This window comes from Lepisma saccharinum, chromosome 14, assembly GCF_977018435.1.
Source record: "Lepisma saccharinum chromosome 14, izLepSacc3.1, whole genome shotgun sequence".
In the NCBI taxonomy this organism is placed as follows: Eukaryota; Metazoa; Arthropoda; class Insecta; order Zygentoma; family Lepismatidae; genus Lepisma; species Lepisma saccharinum.
The window spans coordinates 44754593-44773198 of record NC_139242.1 but is presented as its reverse complement, the minus strand read 5'-3'; the positions used below and the strand labels follow the sequence as shown (position 1 = coordinate 44773198).

Below are 18606 nucleotides of genomic sequence, written 5' to 3'. Positions count from 1 at the left end.
GCATTCGCATTAAAATGGATCAAAACTTCATTCCCGAACACGTTTCCCACATTCGGACAACATCGGATTCTAGCAGCAGCAGCAATAGCGTGTATTGTGCTCTCGTGCAGAAAGCAAATAGCGGCAGCAGCAATAGCTCGTCGGAAATAGATTTTCGTAGAAAACCACATGCATTCGCATTAAAATGGATCAAAACTACATTCCCGAACACATTTCCGAAATTCCTCCTCACCGGTAAATAATGAGCAATTGTGCCGATCGCGGATCACTCAATTTCGCTTATCTTGCACTTTCTACGCGTGGTGGGGTTGAAACATTGCATATGGACTACGGTGGTGAAACTGTGACGGCCATTTCCCGTGTTACGGAAGTACAGCGCCTAGAATAAGGCGCTGTAACGGAAGGGAAGAAGCAACCAAGAAAACTTACTCGATATGTCGCAAGTATAGCTATTTTCGGTGAAATTAGCGAAATGTCACCTTCAGCAAAATTTGTCAATGCAGAATACGTAAGTACGAATATTGAAATGAAAAGAAGTAGGAAATTTCAGCTGTTTGTCCGATACGAGAAATTTACCGTGTACTTTATGTACACTTATGTGTCTGTCATTAAACATGTCGTTTACATAAGGTGAGTGTCCTTTGCAAATTCACCTACCCAACCACCGAAAGATTTGGATACAAATCGGAAAGGGGCTCGCTCCCCGACATGGTCCTCCATAGCCGGATTTGTGACATTCTGTGAAAGTGATTCTAGTGACTTTGTGTTTTTCTACATACAGTGACTTTGTGTTTCTCTACATACATATTTGTGAACTGTGACTGTGAGTGTGTATTTGTGTGACAAAGACAGTCTCTGTACAGAACTTCTTATCACACTTTTCGTATTTTCCGTTCGTTAGTTCCTCGCCCGCGAGACGCGAACAAAGAAACTGACGTCATCAAGGCGTGGTGCTGGCCTGAACAAGCATCTTTCGTTACCAGCGTGTAGTGCAATCCGGTTTGCCAATTTTCGGTCGGTTCGCGGTTCGTGAACGCGTTAAAATGGAGCGAATACTCGCAGCAAAGACAGTGCTAAAACGTGAGATTACGCGTCTCGAGAATCGTGTAAATTCCGGGACTTTAGACAATGCCACGATGTCTGTGTGTGGTGATAAAGCGACGCAACTATCAAGTGACTGCAAGCAACTATTAATCGATCTTGCTACAAGGGACGCTAGTGACTTCGAAAGATATGAAGGTGAATTAGGTGTGGAAGAAGACAGACTTGATCAGATTGTCTACAAGCTTCGGTCAGTACAATTAACGGCATCAGGAAGTCTTACATCAGTGACGTCATCATCACGTGACAGCCCACCCCAGCAACAAGTAGGTGAAGTTAAACTACCAAGATTGGAAATTCCTTCCTTCAGCGGATCGCTGGAAGACTGGCTAAGTTTTCATGATTTGTTTAGTGCAAGTGTCGATAAAAACGCGAACTTAAGTGGTGCACAAAAACTTCAGTATTTGAAGGCTTCTCTCAAGGGCGAGGCTGCCTTGCTTATACAATCGTTAGCAGTGACAGATGAAAACTATCAACATGCGTGGGAGTTGCTCAATAACCGCTATTCTAACAAGAGGGAATTAGTTAGCAACACTGTCCAGCGACTGGTGAATCAGCCGCAAGTGAATGAGAACTCGCACACAAGTTTACGTCGTCTTATCGACACTACAAATTAGTGCATTCGTGTTTTAAAGGTGCTCGGTGTACCTGTTGAATCTTGGGACGCGATTCTTGTTTATCATACAACAAAAAAGCTCGATCCTGAGTCAAGAAAACAATGGGAACTCTCTCTCACGTCGCAAGAAGTGCCTAGTTTTTCCGAGTTGACCCAATTCCTAGATCAGCGTGCGCGTGCATTGTCGTCAATGGCAAGTGAAAACAACAATCGGCGGAAGGCGGTGAGTCATAATAAGCCTTCAACCTCTTCCTTTGTAACATCAGCTGTTTCCTTCTGCCCGAAATGCCGCACCAAGCAACACAAACTACACAAGTGTGAAGAGTTTCTTCAAATGTCCGTGCAACAAAGGCACAGTTTTGTTAAAGAGAAGGCGCTTTGCTTTAATTGTTTTCAACAGCACAAATTAAAAGTATGTACATCAAACGGGTGTCGCGTCTGTGGAAAATATCACCATACTTTAATTCATTTTGACAAGGCTAACAAGAATGGGCAGTCGACCACTTCCTCTCCCCCACAAGTGTCATCTCATGTTGCAGAAAACAAGTTAGTTAAATCCTCTGGTGTATCACAAGTATTGTTATGTACGGCTATTGTTAATGTTAAAAACAAACAAGGTTACTTTCAGCCTTGTCGTGTGCTCCTAGACTCGGCATCGGAAGTGTCCTTTGTGTCTGAGACGTGTTTACAAAGGTTGCAGTTACCTAAGCAACGCACAAACATAAATATTTCTGGCATAACTGAAAAGGGTGTTTACACAGCCAATGCTATAGCCAATGTTCAGTTTCTGTCAAAGTGCAAGACACAACTGTACAGTGTCAGGGCTGTGGTAGTGAAGAAAATTACAGGTAATTTGCCAAGGGTGCAAGCACCAGGGGCGTGCACTTGGTCACACATACAGGGCTTACCCTTGGCTGATCCTACATTTAACGTGAGTGCTCCTGTGGATATTTTACTGGGCTGTGATATTTTTCCTTTATTGTTGGGAAGTGGACGCTGCGTGGGACCTCCTGGTACTCCATCAGCATTAGAAACAGTCTTCGGTTGGGTGTTATCAGGGCAAATTGATGGTAGTGTTGGTAATGCAAATACCAACTCAGTCTCATCTTTCCATGTGTCATGTGATTTGAATACTAACGTACGTAATTTCTGGGAACTTGAAGCATTGCCAACCCTTAATCATTTAACGTCAGAAGAGAAAAGGTGTGAAGCACATTTCATAGCTACTCACCAACGAGAGAATGGTCGATATGTAGTTAGCTTACCATTTAAGAATAATGATGTGGTGTTAGGGTTTTCAAGAGAAACAGCAGTTAAGAGACTTAAAAGTCAAGAACGCAGACTTTCTCACTCCCCTGAACTTCGTAAACAGTATAATGCTTTCATGACTGAGTATAGAGAACTTGGACATATGGAACTCATCCCCCCTGAAGAATTAGATAAGGTGCCTAATGAAAGCTATTATTTTCCTCATCATCCTGTATTTAAAGACAGTACGACCTCACCTATTCGTGTAGTTTTTGATGGCAGTTGTAAAACGTCTACAGGTGTTTCTCTTAATGACACTTTAATGATTGGCCCTAAGTTACAAAGTGATATCATTAGTGTGATATTACAATTCAGAATACATCAAGTAGCCTTAACTTCTGACATCTCAAAAATGTATAGACAAGTGAAAATCAATCGAAAGGATACAGACTTTCAGAGAATTGTGTGGAGAGAGGATCCTAGTGAACCATTTCAAGACTTCAGATTATTGACTGTCACTTATGGTACTGCTTGTGCACCATACTTAGCTACGAGGTGTCTGCAACAATTACGTGAAGATGAAGGTGCAAATTTCCCCCTTGCTTCAAATGTGTTACTTAATCATGTGTACATAGACGATTTTTTAAGTGGGAGTGATTCTACGGAGGGTGCTATAGAACTGTACCATCAACTAACCCAACTCCTGCTTAAAGGTGGTTTTGAACTTCGCAAATGGTCCTCTAATGATCCTAAGGTGTTAGACAGTATTCCAAGCGAATTGCTTGAAAGAAACGTGCCGTTTCAATTTAATGACAGTGACTGTAAGAAAACATTGGGGATTCAGTGGTGTCCTTCCTTGGATCATTTCTCCTTTAATGTAGTGAGTCCAATTATGCATTCTGTGTTGACCAAGCGACTTCTCCTCTCAGAGATCTCTAAGTTGTTTGATCCTTTGGGCTGGCTATCACCTACCACAGTGAAAGCCAAATTATTGATACAAGAACTGTGGAAATTAGAACTTGACTGGGATGATGAACTTCCAACTAATGTAGTTGATAAGTGGGTTAGTTACTGCAGTGATTTACCAAATTTGCAAACTATTAGAATTGAACGCTGCATCATTCCAAAAGACTGTATCGAGCTTCATTTAGTCGGGTTTTGTGATGCATCTGAAGCAGCCTATGCAGCGGTTGTTTACCTTAGGTGTGTGTGTTTACCTTAGGTGTGTGTGTGCTGATGAACAAGTCCAGGTAAAACTTGTTGCCTCAAAAACAAGAGTGGCTCCTCTGAAAAAGATAACACTTCCACGACTGGAACTTTGTGCTGCATTATTGTTGGTTCGCCTCATTACTTATGTGCGAAAAGCATTGCCAATCAATTTCACAACTGTTACCTCCTATTCGGACTCCAAAATAGTTTTAGCTTGGATAGCTTCATGTCCTAGTCGTTGGAAAACTTTTGTGGCGAATCGGGTCTCTAAAATACAAGAGGAAGGTGATATAAAGTGGTGTCATGTCAGCAGTAAAGACAATCCTGCCGACTGTGCAAGTCGTGGGATTCCCCCTTCCAGCTTAGTGACACATTATTTATGGTGGCAAGGGCCTCCATTTTTACATGAGCTACAATTGCTTCAAAACAAGTGTGACATACAAGAATGTAATGAAGTGATTGTAGAACAGAAGCAGTCTGTTGTAAGCCTTGTGTCAACACAAGACAACCCATTATTTGAGAGGTATTCTTCTCTAAATAAACTGCAACGTGTAGTGGCCTGGTGTAAACGGTTCATTTTCAATGCCCGCAACAAAACTAACAAACTGCATGGTCCATTGAGCACTAAAGAGTTGTGGGACACACTTCTGGTGTTAGTGAAAATTGTGCAACAGGGTGAATTTGCCAGTGAAATTAATGCTCTTAACAATGGTTTACCCATATCTTCAGGGAGTACCTTGCATAGTTTAAATCCATTTTTTGATGAACTAGGTGTTCTCAGGGTGGGCGGCAGATTGAAACACAGTAACATTCCATACAGTGCCAAATATCCTATTTTGCTGCCCAAAAAGCATAGATTAACAGACTTAATTATTGCATATGAGCACATTATCCTTTTGCATGCAGGGCCACAACTGGTTCTTGCAACGCTACGCCAGAAATTTTGGATAATTCACGGTCGTGACAGAGTGCGTCAATTAGTGAAAAAATGTGTGACGTGCCATAGATATAATCCCACCACATCAAAACAACTAATGGGAAACTTGCCGTCACCAAGAGTAACAGTTAATAGGCCATTCTTACAATGTGGAGTGGATTACGCTGGACCAGTAATTCTTAAGGAAATGAGTGGTCGTTCTCGTCGAAGTTACAAAGGCTACATCGCATTGTTTATTTGCTTTTCCTCTAAGGCTATTCATCTTGAAGTAGTGAGTAGTGCAACCACATCAGCCTTTTTAGCTGCTCTTAGAAGATTTGTGTCTCGACGAGGAAAGCCACGTGACATGTACAGTGACTGTGGTACTACGTTTGTTGGTGCAAACAAAGAGCTAAAAGACATCTTAAAAACTGTGAACAATTGTAAGCACAATGAAGAAATAGCTAATAATCTGAGCAGTTTGGGAATACAATGGCATTTCAATACACCTCTAAATCCTCATGCAGGAGGATTATGGGAAAGTGGAATAAAATCAGTGAAATTCCATCTTAAAAGAATTGTGGGAAATACGTTGCTCACATTTGAAGAATTGTGCACTGTGTTAGCACAGATTGAAGCGTGTTTAAATTCGAGACCACTCGCAGCCATTTCCAGTGACCCAAATGATATGCAAGCTCTTACTCCAGGACACTTTCTGATAGGAGATGCATTGGTGTCAGCTCCAGAAAGAGATCTTACCACATATAAACTTAACAGACTTTCACGGTGGCAACTTACACAAAATTTGATGCAACATTTCTGGAAACGTTGGTCTCGAGACTATCTCACCCAGCTGCAACAACGTTCGAAGTGGAGAACACAACAGAAAAATCTTCAAGTTGGTGATTTGGTTCTCATAAGAGATGATCAGCTTCCTCCACAACAATGGAAACTTGGAAGAATATGTGACGTTCATCCAGGTACTGATGGACTCGTAAGGACTGTTACAGTGAAAACCAGTACCGGCAATTACAAAAGACCAGTTGTAAAGCTATGTCTTTTGCCATTTAATAATGATTGTCAAAATTGAAAAATTGAACATTTGCATTCAATAATTTCAAATAGTTATAGTGTACAATATGTGTAAAATTGTTTTTCATATTTTTTTGTTTTCAGTGTACCATTTAACTTTTTATTTTTGTATTTTGTATTTTTTTTTTTTGAAATTATATATTTCAAGGTGGGCGGTATGTTGGCTCCCACTATGTACTTGGATCCAACATGGCGGCCAAGACATTTTTCTTTATATTTGCCAAGTAGGTGTTGGCAACACTTGTCTTCGAGTGCGCAGCAAGTATGGCTGCAGGACGTCGTTTCGTGTCTACATTTATATATCTTGTCATCTGTGTAACAGGGAATGTGTACTTTATGTACACTTATGTGTCTGTCATTAAACATGTCGTTTACATAAGGTGAGTGTCCTTTGCAAATTCACCTACCCAACCACCGAAAGATTTGGATACAAATCGGAAAGGGGCTCGCTCCCCGTCAATGTCGCTTTCTAATGTATCAGATATTTTTCTTTGCTTAGTTATATTAAACGATTTAAAACCAGAGAATACTCTAAGTGTTTATCCAGACAAGTTGAATCATATATGTATGTACTGCTCACAATAAATTTTACATCTGAAAATTAGCACCTATTTTAGCACCATTTTTGTACAAAAATTGGCACCTTTTCTGCACCTTTATTGGCAAATTTTTGCACCTAAAATTCCTAGCTCTGCTAATCAGAAGCAACGAGAAATGTATCTCCACTGGAAATTGAAGCCTTGATGAAGTCCCTTACGTCACATCCGATTTAAAATTATTAACACTGCTCCATCTACTTCTTTCTGCTTTGAAAAAAGGAAAGAATAAAACAGAGTCTCTTAACCAAAAAGCTTTATTTTGAATGTATTTGGTTCATAGCGGTGTCTTTTTTCGAGAAACAGTAAGAGTTATACTTAGACTGAAGATTTATATGCAAATGCATACTTCTAAGAAACAAAATTGAAAAGGCTTATTTTAAAAAATAACTGTTTTCTTATGTGTTTTGTAAAAATATGAGTAAATTTAAGCATATTTATGTAGTATATTTAGGATATTCCGACCATAAATGCTTATTTTGTTGCATTTTGCTTATAAAGTGACAGAATTGGTCACAATTTTACTTCTTTTGCCTAATACTCGCATAATGTTAATGTTTAACCAGATTGTAAACTACTTAGTTTCACTATTCAGATATGCATATTCCTAACCAATCCCTTGCCGACCTCCGTGGCGGAGTAGATAGAACAGCTTATTATTATGACAAGGGTTCGGGGTTCGAATACCGGAATAGGTGTTCTTTGCGAGTTCAATTTCATCCTCGTCTTCATGATTAACCAAAAATGGCAGAAAAGCGAAGTAAAATAAACTCAATCAATCAATGAATCCTAATCAACACTCAGACACCGATCACCATGTCTATGTATGGAGGAGAATGAACTGTTCGACTAAGGCCCGCTTTAGACGAAATGATTTTCCTTAACATTTACGCCATGACGAAAGTGCTACCGTGTAAAGTGAAAAATCTTATGGCATTTCAGTTGCCATGGCATTTCTCAAGAATAGAACCGACTCTATTTCAGTAGCATAACCAATCAGAAGCGACCTCTAGGTCACAAGTGCAGATGTAATGGCGGCCGCGTGAGATGTAAACAACGAATCACTTAAAATTTTGGTAGCCGATAACTATTCAACCGAGAGGAATAAGGTTTCCTATGAAATGGTTTTCCACACCTCTAGGTAGGATTGTGGGAGGGAGACTGGCAGTCGGGAGATAGTTCAAGGCCCTTCCAGAGCTGCCGACCCACTGATTATTATTATTAAATGGTTTTAGGTAAATACAATTCAATGGCGCTGCTTAAATACATGTTTTACTGTACACGTATGGAAGAATATTTTAGTTATATCAATTATAATTAACGTGAACTCACCATAGATGGTGTAACTCCATGTGCCTTTCGTGCTGTACAGATTATACATTGTAATCGCAAAAGCTTACCGAAATTTTACATGAAATGCTTTCGTGTAAAGTACAATCTGCTGTAAGATTTTTGGAAGCATTTATGTTAGGAAAAATGTTAAAGGGAATGCTTCCATCTAAAGTGGGCCTAAGGAATATTTTCACCCCTTTTGCCTCTTCTAACCTTTCTTCCTCACTGTTGACGGTTACCGGATGAACTGCTGTGCTATATTATTTTGTAATATTTGTTAGAAAGTGAATATACTTACTTACTTCCATTTTTCTGTAATGTTCCCAACATAAAAGTCACTCCTGTTATATCGTGTAATATTAGAGATCTTTTTCTACCTACAGATTACTGTGTAGAGAAATAACTTGTTATAAATCTGAAAAAGAAAACTAAGTTATAAACTGCAACATGAATTATTTGAAAATAGTTTTGATGGAATATTTGCAATGAAATACAACTTTACATATTGTGTTATTTTTGTGGCAGTTTTACCTCCTTTTTGTATTCTATAGAATAGAGTTGCATTCCTGATTACTTTGCATAGTTTTGTTTTAATGGCATGTGTGCATGCATATTTTGCTAGCTTTAATGCACATAAATCATCAGTCTACGTATTAATAATACTCTGTGATTATACGTACTGTACCTATTAATTTCGTAATGGGTTCTTATGGTAAGACTTCCATTTTTAATAGTGCTACATACGAGTATCGTCTTTCTTGTGGAACTGTCGATCACTTCTTTCTCTTTCTAACCTCCCAAAACCCTCCCCTCTTCCTCAGCGACACCCACACGACATAATGAATATGATGATGATGATTTAAAGTAATGTTGACGGCAAAAGAAAAAAAAACTGTACAGCATTGAATGAAACCTTTCTTTAAACATGGATGTCAGTAGCATAGAGCAAAGTTACCGTGCACTTATTTTCACAGTCTTTCTTACGGGATGAAATTTATACAGGGCTAGTCACTGGTTCATTGTCACCTGAAGATTTCACGCCTCGTATGGCTTCTTCGTATGTAGGCGGCGGCGTGTAGTCGTGGGGGGCCGGAGGGAAATAGTCCGGTGGGGGACAGGGAAATGGTGGCGGTGGTATTCTGACGTCTTCAGGTCTCACTGTTACAATTTCGGGTACGTTTTCTGATGGTGGCTGGTCAGCTGCTCTAGAGGCTGGTGTCCCGGTGGAATTCTAGAAAGAGATAAAAAATGGTGTTAGAGAGTGATTTCATTTTTAATAAGAACGACGAGATCTATACGAACGAGGCTGTATATTTCGGCGTGGAAAGGCCGCACCCGGCTAGGCTGTGCAACATTCATTTATGGAGGAGCAGGTAGGCGACGTCATTGGTCCTTAGGAGGGTGTATGTCACAGCTGCAGCATGAAGATGTCAATCAGATGAAGATATAATTGAAATGTGTCAATAATCTTATGCTCCTGGAGGCCGAAAAATAAGCACCGTAATACCATATACGAGGGGTAGTCAAAAAATTAGTTTCGCGTCGTGGGACAGAAGTACAGATGGGGAAAACGCAGTTACGGGTGGTAGTTTGTCTGCTGCGCATGCGCAGGAGCACGTGCGAACAGACGTGACTTACAGATGTGGGAGAAAGGTAAAGTGAGTTGGTGAATTTTCCACATCTAATGATATGCTTAATTCTTGATTACTTTTCTGTTGGATCCGGAAACTCCGGACAGAATTATGAATGCCCCTTTATAACGTGCGAGGGCCCAGTTGAAATGTCGTTGCTGAACAGTCATTGTCTACAAATATAATCATGTATTTTCTTGCAAGTACACTTACCTGTTGCAGTCGCTGCTGTCGCACAGTGAAGTACCACAGCACGTAGATGAAGAAGAAAACGACTGCCATTACACTTGTCAGGAGGGCGACATAGACAAACCCTGCAATGTTCACCACGAACGTGAGCACAAGCACTGTGCCAGCCATTGCGAATATCCTCATGAGGCAGTTGAGGTGCCATTTCAAAGGCTGCTCCTGCAGTCGTCTTCGGTAGAACAACATGGAGGAGTAGAATAATTCACCTAAAGGATAGCTTCATCCTGAATTCACCTGCCAAGGAGAAGAGTTGAGTTTGGTTTCAGTTCAAGCTGTCATTATTTTATGATTAATAATACAGATATTCCACTAATTATTACTACATGCAATCAAATTATCCGAACAGGTCCGGATTTGATAGGGGGCTACCTGCAAAGGTGCCGACCTCCGTAGCGGAGTGTCTATCACAGCGTGCTACGACGCCGGGAGTCCCGGGTTCGAATCCTGAACTGGTCATGTCTCTTCATCAATTTTATCATATCACCACTCATCCTCATCCTCGCGAGAAGCTATAAGTGACAGAAAAGAGAAGTAAAATAAACCAAATCAATCAATCAATCCATCTGCAAAGAAGCTCCCATCGTGTAAAAATTGCTTCGAAAAGGAACATAAAATGAGAAGTGATATATTCGAAATGTGATAAATTGTAAAATACATGTATATATCTATCTGACAAATACACCTTAAAGTTATATGTAATTGTATATAGGGGATGGGAGGCTCAAGCATTTGTTAGTCACGGCCCTCCACATATAAGTATAAATCCAAACCTGTACTTGATACTATTCCAGCTTTCATGTTGATAATTAAATATATGTCACAGGGAAGAATTTGTCGAGGAGTGTATCATGTTACATGTAATGTCCTATTATAATGAGCATAATTCCGGCCTCCGTGGCAGAGTGGTTAGCACAGCACGCTACGATGCCAGAGGTCCTGGGTTTGAATCCCGGCCTGGGCATGGATGTTCTATGTGACTTTCCTTCATCAATTTCATCATATCATCACTCATTCAAATCTTCGCGATTAGCCAAAAGTGGCAGAAAAGCAAAGTAAAATAAACCAAATCAATCAATCAAATCAATAATGAGCATAAAAATAACACTGTCGAGCATAATAGAGGAATATAAATGTTTAAATTTACAATAATGTCTAAATTAATGTTCCGGTCTGGTTTTATGAGTGCACTACTTACAAAAGTCAGGAAGAAATCTCGTAGGAATACGATCATTATTCGCAGCTTTAATTTATTAATATTTAAGTATATTAGTATATATGTATTTCAACCTTTTGACGTCGGCAGGATCGAGCGTCTCCGTTGACCCCATCCCTTGAAAATTGGCATCGTCCAGCAGAAAGTTTATTATTTTTATTGTTAATAACATAAATAAAGTTTATGTAGTTAGTATGCGAACAGAATAACCAAAGTAAAAAGTGCATTAGATCGAAAATAATGAGCGAATAATATGGAAACCAGGATATATTTTTTTAGCCTATCATTTAATTCCAAGTAACAGATGGTTCCAGTTTTCAAAATTCCAAAAATTATAGTTCTAGGTGAGAGGCCATACAACATAAACTTTATGAGTCAAATTTCATTTAACTTTTGAAGCCTTTCTTAAGCAAAACGCGAAAAAGTTAATAACAAAATACAGTACAATAATTGTGAATTAACGTACTCTGTGTGAAATGTAAAAAAAATATAATAATAATAGAAAACAGCTGTGCTGGATGTTCACTCGTCTAGTAGATCGTGTAGAAAAATCTCCCCATTAAATTAATAATAATAATAATAATAATAATTTCCAATAAAATTTGCGTTTTTATTCAGTTTGTTTTAATTATAATATAATAACATTTACAACCGTGGGAATAATTATTACTGTTTCTACTATTGAACTCCCCCCTGCAAAAATTTCTGCTGAAGCCCACGATTTCAACGCATTTCACTTATTTCAATCATTGTTTTCGTACTGCGAATAAATGGCTCTTTAACAAAACAGAAGTTGGGACAAAACGTGCATAAATTGACTTCAACATTCTACTTATATCTCGAGCAGTTAGTTATTCTTATATACTCTAAACACCGGGAAGAAGAATATTTCGCGTACCATATATTTATGTACGATGGTATCTGTCCGATGGTGTCAAATCTCAGGAAACTTGACCAACATTAATTTATGCTAATCTGTACCAACAAAAATATTCAAATGGTTCAATCGAGAGAGAGTTTTAAATTTATTGCTGTTTCTTTATTTAGCACTTTTGTAATTCTGATGTACAATTTAAACGAGGAATGGGAGGTGGATGGGGTCATCGCCATCCAGGGGCTTATCCAGAATTTTCCATCTGAGGTGGGGCGTGTAAGGTCGTATTTAGGTGGTTTTAAAGGTATGTTTAGGGCCAAAATGACAGTAAATTAGGCCTTTGGGGAAAATGTTAGGAGTGTGTTGAGAAAATTTTGGGAGATGTTAGGGGATGTGTGGATAAATGAACAATATAAGAGTTTGTCATTCATGAATCCTACATTCAATTTCTAACAAAATTACTAATATAACACGTGTATAATATGTGAATCATAAAATATTGGTGACCCATAATTAGAATTAACAATTCCTAGTTGAGTGTGACAGAAAAATAGTCCTCTCCAAAAAAATTAATTCGCCACTGAATTTGTGAAGGGAAGACATACATAACTACAGAGCATTCCCTGACATTAGCTACGAGACTCGGCGGCAAGCGGCCCGGCGTCAGCGCTCGAGTCGGCTATTAAAATTACAGTTTTCATATTGTGTACTAACCTCGACTACAGAAGGTATTGAAAATGATGTCCCTCTGCTGCAACACATTCCTGGCATGTCCGAAGGAAATTGGCATTTACACGTGCAAGTTCGTCTAATGTAATTCCGATTTCTCGTACAATACGCTCTTTTAACTCTTAGATGGTTTTCGGTTTTGTCTTTGTATACTTTATTTTTTAGATTTCCCCATAAATAAAAATCGCAGGCTGACAAATCGGGGGACCTAGAGGGTTTTTGAATCCGGGAAAAACAAGCGCTGACGCCGGGCCGCTTGCCGCCGAGTCTCGTAACGAATGTCAGGGAATGATCTGGAAATAGCATTATAGACATTCTGTGGTATAGAATGATTCAGAAGAGTCTGCTGGTTTTTATTACAGTTTATTCATGCTCCAAAAAGACGAAAATTTAGAGATCAAAAATGTAAACAGAAAGTTCTTTCCCCACCCCTTTTCCATATTTTGATGTGGACCGGGTTAATAAAAAGGTCAGAACAGAATTTTGTTTCCAGTCCCTCACCGAGCATAATACAATTGTAGAATTTACGTAGTTCGTCGGGCAAATAAAAACACAGCTTAAAATGCCCAAGACTTTACAGATAAATAATTATTTACGCTTTGTTACATGGCAATTATATAATAATAATTTCTTATACCTTCTAGGGCTGTTAGTTTGAATGGAGGTTAAATGCCAATCTTACCATATGGTATCCTCCCCACTTCTAACGAGCAGCGCTGCTGTCAGCTGTGTTCGAGGCGTGGCGCTGATCAATATCCGAAATGCTGCTTACGCGTAGTCATTTAAAACGTTCGTTTAGCTGCCTGATCACTCTGAAGTGTGATTGTTCGTTTATCTTAACTATGTATACTTAAATTTTAGAGAGATTTATTTAACACACGTGTGGGAAAACAGTAGACATAAATATAGAGACATCCTCTTCAAGGTCACAAACGTAATCTCGTCAGTAACACTTTAAATTAAAGACCTTTGTTCTGGCATAGTAAGTTGTCTTACGTAAATAAGTGAACTAGTACCTTTCTGAAGAACTGGTATAACTCATTGTGCTAAACTTGGACTGTCATATTAAAAAATACCTGCTAAAATACTTTTAAATTAAACAACAATTAAATAAAGTACAGTAGATTTAGTGTGTTTTCATATTTAAGTTGCATTTGGACATTTTGTAATCAACATTCACGTACGTATAAAATCGCAGATTTTTAAATATGAATTATCTGTGCATGCTAACTTTGTACTTTACCTAGTTTGTGTGTAAATCTGGTACCTGTTAAGGTTCCGAAAAGACAACAGAATTAACTGACCTTTACAAGGTAGGTGGTGTTGCAGTAGCTTAGAAGACAGCAAACATGGTAATAGATACTACACTGTCCTAAAATCAGAAGTCTCGTGTTTTTGGTGAAAACGACAGATATCAGCACTCACGACACTTCTGCAAGGCGGAACATAATATGCGAAGGCAACGATGTTCACGTGGCGAAACATCATAGTTGGCTGGCGGTAGCCTGGTACACTTATCCCGGATATAAACAAGTTCCCGAGCTATAAATACCACTGTTGGACTCTTACGAAAGAACTAGTTATCTTTTACTCCTTGCTGCCTTCACACGGGAAGAAAGACGCTTAACACACACTGACTGATCCCTGCTTCAGGCGCAAAGTCAACGAGATAAAATGGATCGCTGTTTATGTTATGACGTCACCCCAAGCAGACCAGATTTACTACCGTTTTTGATCCATTTGTCAGAAAAAAGCGGTTGTATATTGGCACGAGTCTTATATTTGTTCAAAGGTTATTCATTTCTCGCAATGTTCAATTACGAAGAGGTTTTAACATTATTAGCAAAATGTTTTCACTGGTACCCTACGACCTCAAATTTATATTTTCCTTATCTGGTCTTGATATGTCAGATCTAAACAAACATGCTTAGGACAAGATAGATAATGATTTTTCCAGTCAGATTGAATCGTTGTGACAATATACTGCAGCTCGATCATGGAAATGGAATCATTGGACACAATATAATACTATATGCGAGGGCCGTTCAAGCCACACCAGGACTTTTTAGTTTCATAGCCACCATAGAAAGAGCTGCGATTGGGTCGATTTACTCATGGCGGTTTGTAATGAGTGTCTCTTCTATCACCGCTAGGCGATGTTTTCGGAAAACCGACAGTCAGCTATTCAAATGGTGGACATTGGTGTCAGTGCTTTTATTAGATATCGTATTATGGCGAGTTTTCTTGTGGAAAGAAGGTATGAAATTTACGAACATGTACGTACGTACAGAAGACTTCAAGCACAGCTTGATGGCGAATCCGGTTTGGCGCCCTTCGTATTTTTTTTCAGTACAATAAACGAAATACTAATCTGCACACACATCTAGCAAGAAAGTAGGTTATAGCTCCGCCGCAGCCCCTAAGTCGTTATGCTCATATATATTTTTAGTTTTGAAAAGGTAATTTAATTACTGGAGTGTAACTAGATGCCGTTTTAAAATGTCATATCCTGTATCACGAGGAGTAATTTTAAAATATCAATTGAAAAAATATACAAACCTACACGTAATAATTAAAGCTTTTGAAACAAAACCTGTGCACAGATAATCTGTTTATTTCACTTATTAAAAAGAAACATGAGCAAAGTGCCTGTAAAAACACTGATTTTTTTGCAATATTAACAACGGAGCTATAAAATCAATGAAATATAATCTATAACAGAAATTAATATATAGAAACATATGTGGAAACATTATTCGTATGCATCTTCTTGTTCACCATTTGCTCTGTATGTTACTACACCCTATATTAGTGTATCAAAATAAAGGACTGAAGGCATTATTAAAATGAAAGTGGGAACACTTTTCTGGTGCTCATTCTAGAAATATCTTGGGATTTTGGGAAAAGGAAAGAAAACAAGCAAGTCATTACAAATGTAAATCTTTATTGTAATAATTACACTACGTAAAAAACACTACTTTCAGTTGTCATAAATGGTAAAAAAGATCACTGGGAAACTTATCTCTCATACACTTCGCAAACATTTTAAATCTCATTATTCATTCAAGTAAAGCATATTCTAAATTTAGAACCAAACCCTTTTAGCACTAGCAGCGATTGGGTGAAAAAACTGGGGGCAAGGACAGTTTACTTTCTCTTGGTAGACCAGGTTAGCATTAAGAGGCCATAGTGCGGGAGCATAAAGTGGCAAAAGTGAGGGGAACTCCTCTCGTGCCCCCCCCCTTGTCGCCCCTAATATTTAGTTACGGTTTCTGTAGTGATTTAAGTTTCCTGGAGATATGGAATGGGCCTTTGTGTGTCTGAATGAAACTAAACTACGTAGTTGCATCGAAGGTTTGTAGAGAATCTAATGCTAGAAATCCCAACAAGATTAAGTGAGATTGTAATTTTTATATTTTCTGTTACATGAAGCCACATTATATTTATATTTTTAAGATTTAATCTTATATCCGGATATTAAACATACATGTCACATAATATTGACTATATCAAGTTAAATGTAAATTTAGAATAAGTACTGCACATGTTCAAATGCTAATTAATGATCGTAATCTTTTCCACAGCTATTTCATGTGTATAAAACATTTAACAAAGGAAGGATGAAGTTTTACTAAGTGCTATTATATTCAGTCAAAGTTCACGATCATATTATAAAAGTCTCTTGAGAAATACTCTTAATGCCATTATTAATGTTTGTATTGAAGCAGCGGTTGAAAAGATATATATGTTACTGTTTTTTTGACTATTTTTGACTTTGTGAATTTAGGATGTAAACAACACTTTCTGAATAGACTGTAGCCAGTCCGTAAGTTCTTCCAATATAAATTACTTTCATATTATTATTATTTACAACCTATAAGCAAACAGCACTTACTGATCATATCATACAGCTCAAAAACAAATTCAAGGAGAAGAAATTAGACTGACATAAAACAAATAAAATTTCAAGGCACATACACAGCTGCAATGCATGAGTGTAAAATTACATATCTCACTAAAAAGTCTATGCATTTTTATATAATTATTTAGTATTACATGTATTAATCAAAGATTTGTATCTAAACAGCACATCTTATTAAAATTGCAGTCTTCTATACTGCTATTGAATGTTTTCAAGAATGTGTCAAAGGGGCAAATTGCGTCCTGGCAACCAGGTAAAGTAACTGCCTTTTCTTGATGAAGACTCAGCATTTGGAAACCATGCTCGCACCTGGAAATAGGAATATCATATATGAAGAACATACAGCAGAAAATTTATCAGCATAAATATTTATTAGCAAATAAGTCAAGATATGGAAAGTAGTCGAGTTCTACAGAAATAATAGTACCCACCAATACCACAATATTGTGAAAAAGAATAGTTTGTAAAATGTATCTGTTCGCCCATCTGATGGTCACTCTATATTTCAAGAACTACTGTATAGTCCAGGGGCATATGTCAATATTTCTATAGCCCGTGGGTTTTTGAATGAAGGGAATATATACCTGTAATATGTTGCTAGTGTGATACACAATAACGTACTACCACGTGTTTTGCTCGCAATTGTGGCAGATTACTTGTGTGACGTCATAAATCCAAGATGGCTACCGCTTCATGCACTAACTATTAAAATCCATCATAACTCCTTTAATAGTGGTTTTGAAACAAAAAAATATACATACATATTTTGTTCAGAATTGAAAAAGGAATAAAATTGATTCTTATAGTTTTTTTTCCTTCTCGCACTGTTTTAGAGATATATCTAGTGAAACTCTTTCGTGCCCTTTTCTGCAAGGATTTTATGCATATTTTACACTTTACTTGACATTCTGGCATATAAAGGGGGGAAATTACTACCTGTGATATTTCGTTGATGTCTACTATTGTGACGTATTGCCTGTGTAACATCATACATCCAAGATGGCTGCCTCTGAAGAAATTAACAAACAAAAACGACCCTATCTCCTTAATACCTGTGGGAGTCATTTTGACCATTTCTAAGTTGGTTGGGTTTTTACACGAAGGGAGGACATGTATATGGAGGATACTTATATTTGGAGGCATGCAATTATGTATTACAATGTGTCAGAAACAACACATGACGTCCGAAATCCAAGATGGTCGCCTTGGAGGTTCTGCACATGATATACTATCCATATCCTGATTTAAAGTTCGATTATCAGATTTTTCCACAGGCATTTTCTGTTAATAATTTAAAAGTAAAACATATTATTATATTTATAACTACAGTAGTGTCCAAAAATTAAGCATAACTAAGATATGAGAAAAAGCTTTATTAATGAAGTGACAGAACTGCATAAAACATAGTGAAAATTAATCAAAACGTTATATGGTATACAATAGAGTAGAATGCATGAAATTAACAATTGTTTTTCAGTGTAAAGACACACATGCAAAAAAAAAAAAGAAAATAATAAGAAAATGGAAGATACTTTCTTGGACGAAAAAAGAGACTTGTATGGGGTGAAGTTACTCCTAACAGATACACAACCCCTTGCAACGACGTAGCATGTATGCTATTTACAATGTCGTTCAAAAGTTCTACAGGCAGCTGGTTCCATTTCCCATGAAGAGGAGTGCGGAGCTCTGGAAATGTCTTTGGTGCAGGATCGCGAGCTAACTCGTCTCCTTAACACACTACAGGATTTTATGTCTGGTGACCTTGGTGGCCAGTCCATGCGGTGGATTCAAGAAAGTCAACCAATTTGGTTCTATGCGCACATGTATTATCATCTTGTCATCGTTGAAGTTGAAGTCTGAGCCGACTGCGCCTCTGAA

At 38.1% G+C, this 18606-nt stretch overlaps 2 protein-coding genes across 4 annotated transcripts in view; both read right to left on the bottom strand.

Moving 5' to 3' along the window:
- Positions 1 to 7040: 7040 nt before the first annotated feature.
- LOC145998834 (uncharacterized) lies at positions 7041 to 14389 on the bottom strand. The gene is made up of 3 exons (XM_083135499.1): positions 14111 to 14389; positions 9955 to 10224; positions 7041 to 9341 (listed from the first exon to the last, which is right to left on the bottom strand). Exons 2-3 carry the CDS (start codon positions 10174 to 10176, stop codon positions 9105 to 9107), a joined length of 459 nt encoding a protein of 152 aa, XP_082991625.1. The 5' UTR covers positions 10177 to 10224; positions 14111 to 14389; the 3' UTR covers positions 7041 to 9104.
- A 1368-nt stretch (positions 14390 to 15757) lies between these two features.
- The window catches only part of Mipp2 (Multiple inositol polyphosphate phosphatase 2), a 104662-nt gene continuing 101813 nt past the window's right edge, over positions 15758 to 18606 (bottom strand). For all 3 annotated transcript variants that reach the window (XM_083135495.1, XM_083135496.1, XM_083135498.1), the window contains exon 10: positions 15758 to 17037. In XM_083135495.1, coding sequence (XP_082991621.1) covers positions 16872 to 17037 — 166 coding nt within the window. In that variant the 3' untranslated portion in view covers positions 15758 to 16871. The remainder of the gene's footprint in view (positions 17038 to 18606) is intronic.

Excerpts from the sequence above, each read along its gene's own strand:
- LOC145998834 (XM_083135499.1), bottom strand. The coding sequence starts at position 10,176 with ATGTTGTTCTACCGAAGACGACTGCAGGAGCAGCCTTTGAAATGGCAC. Across the intron at positions 9,342-9,954 it reads GACAGCAGCGACTGCAACAG|AATTCCACCGGGACACCAGC; the intron begins GTAAGTGTACTT and ends ATCTCTTTCTAG.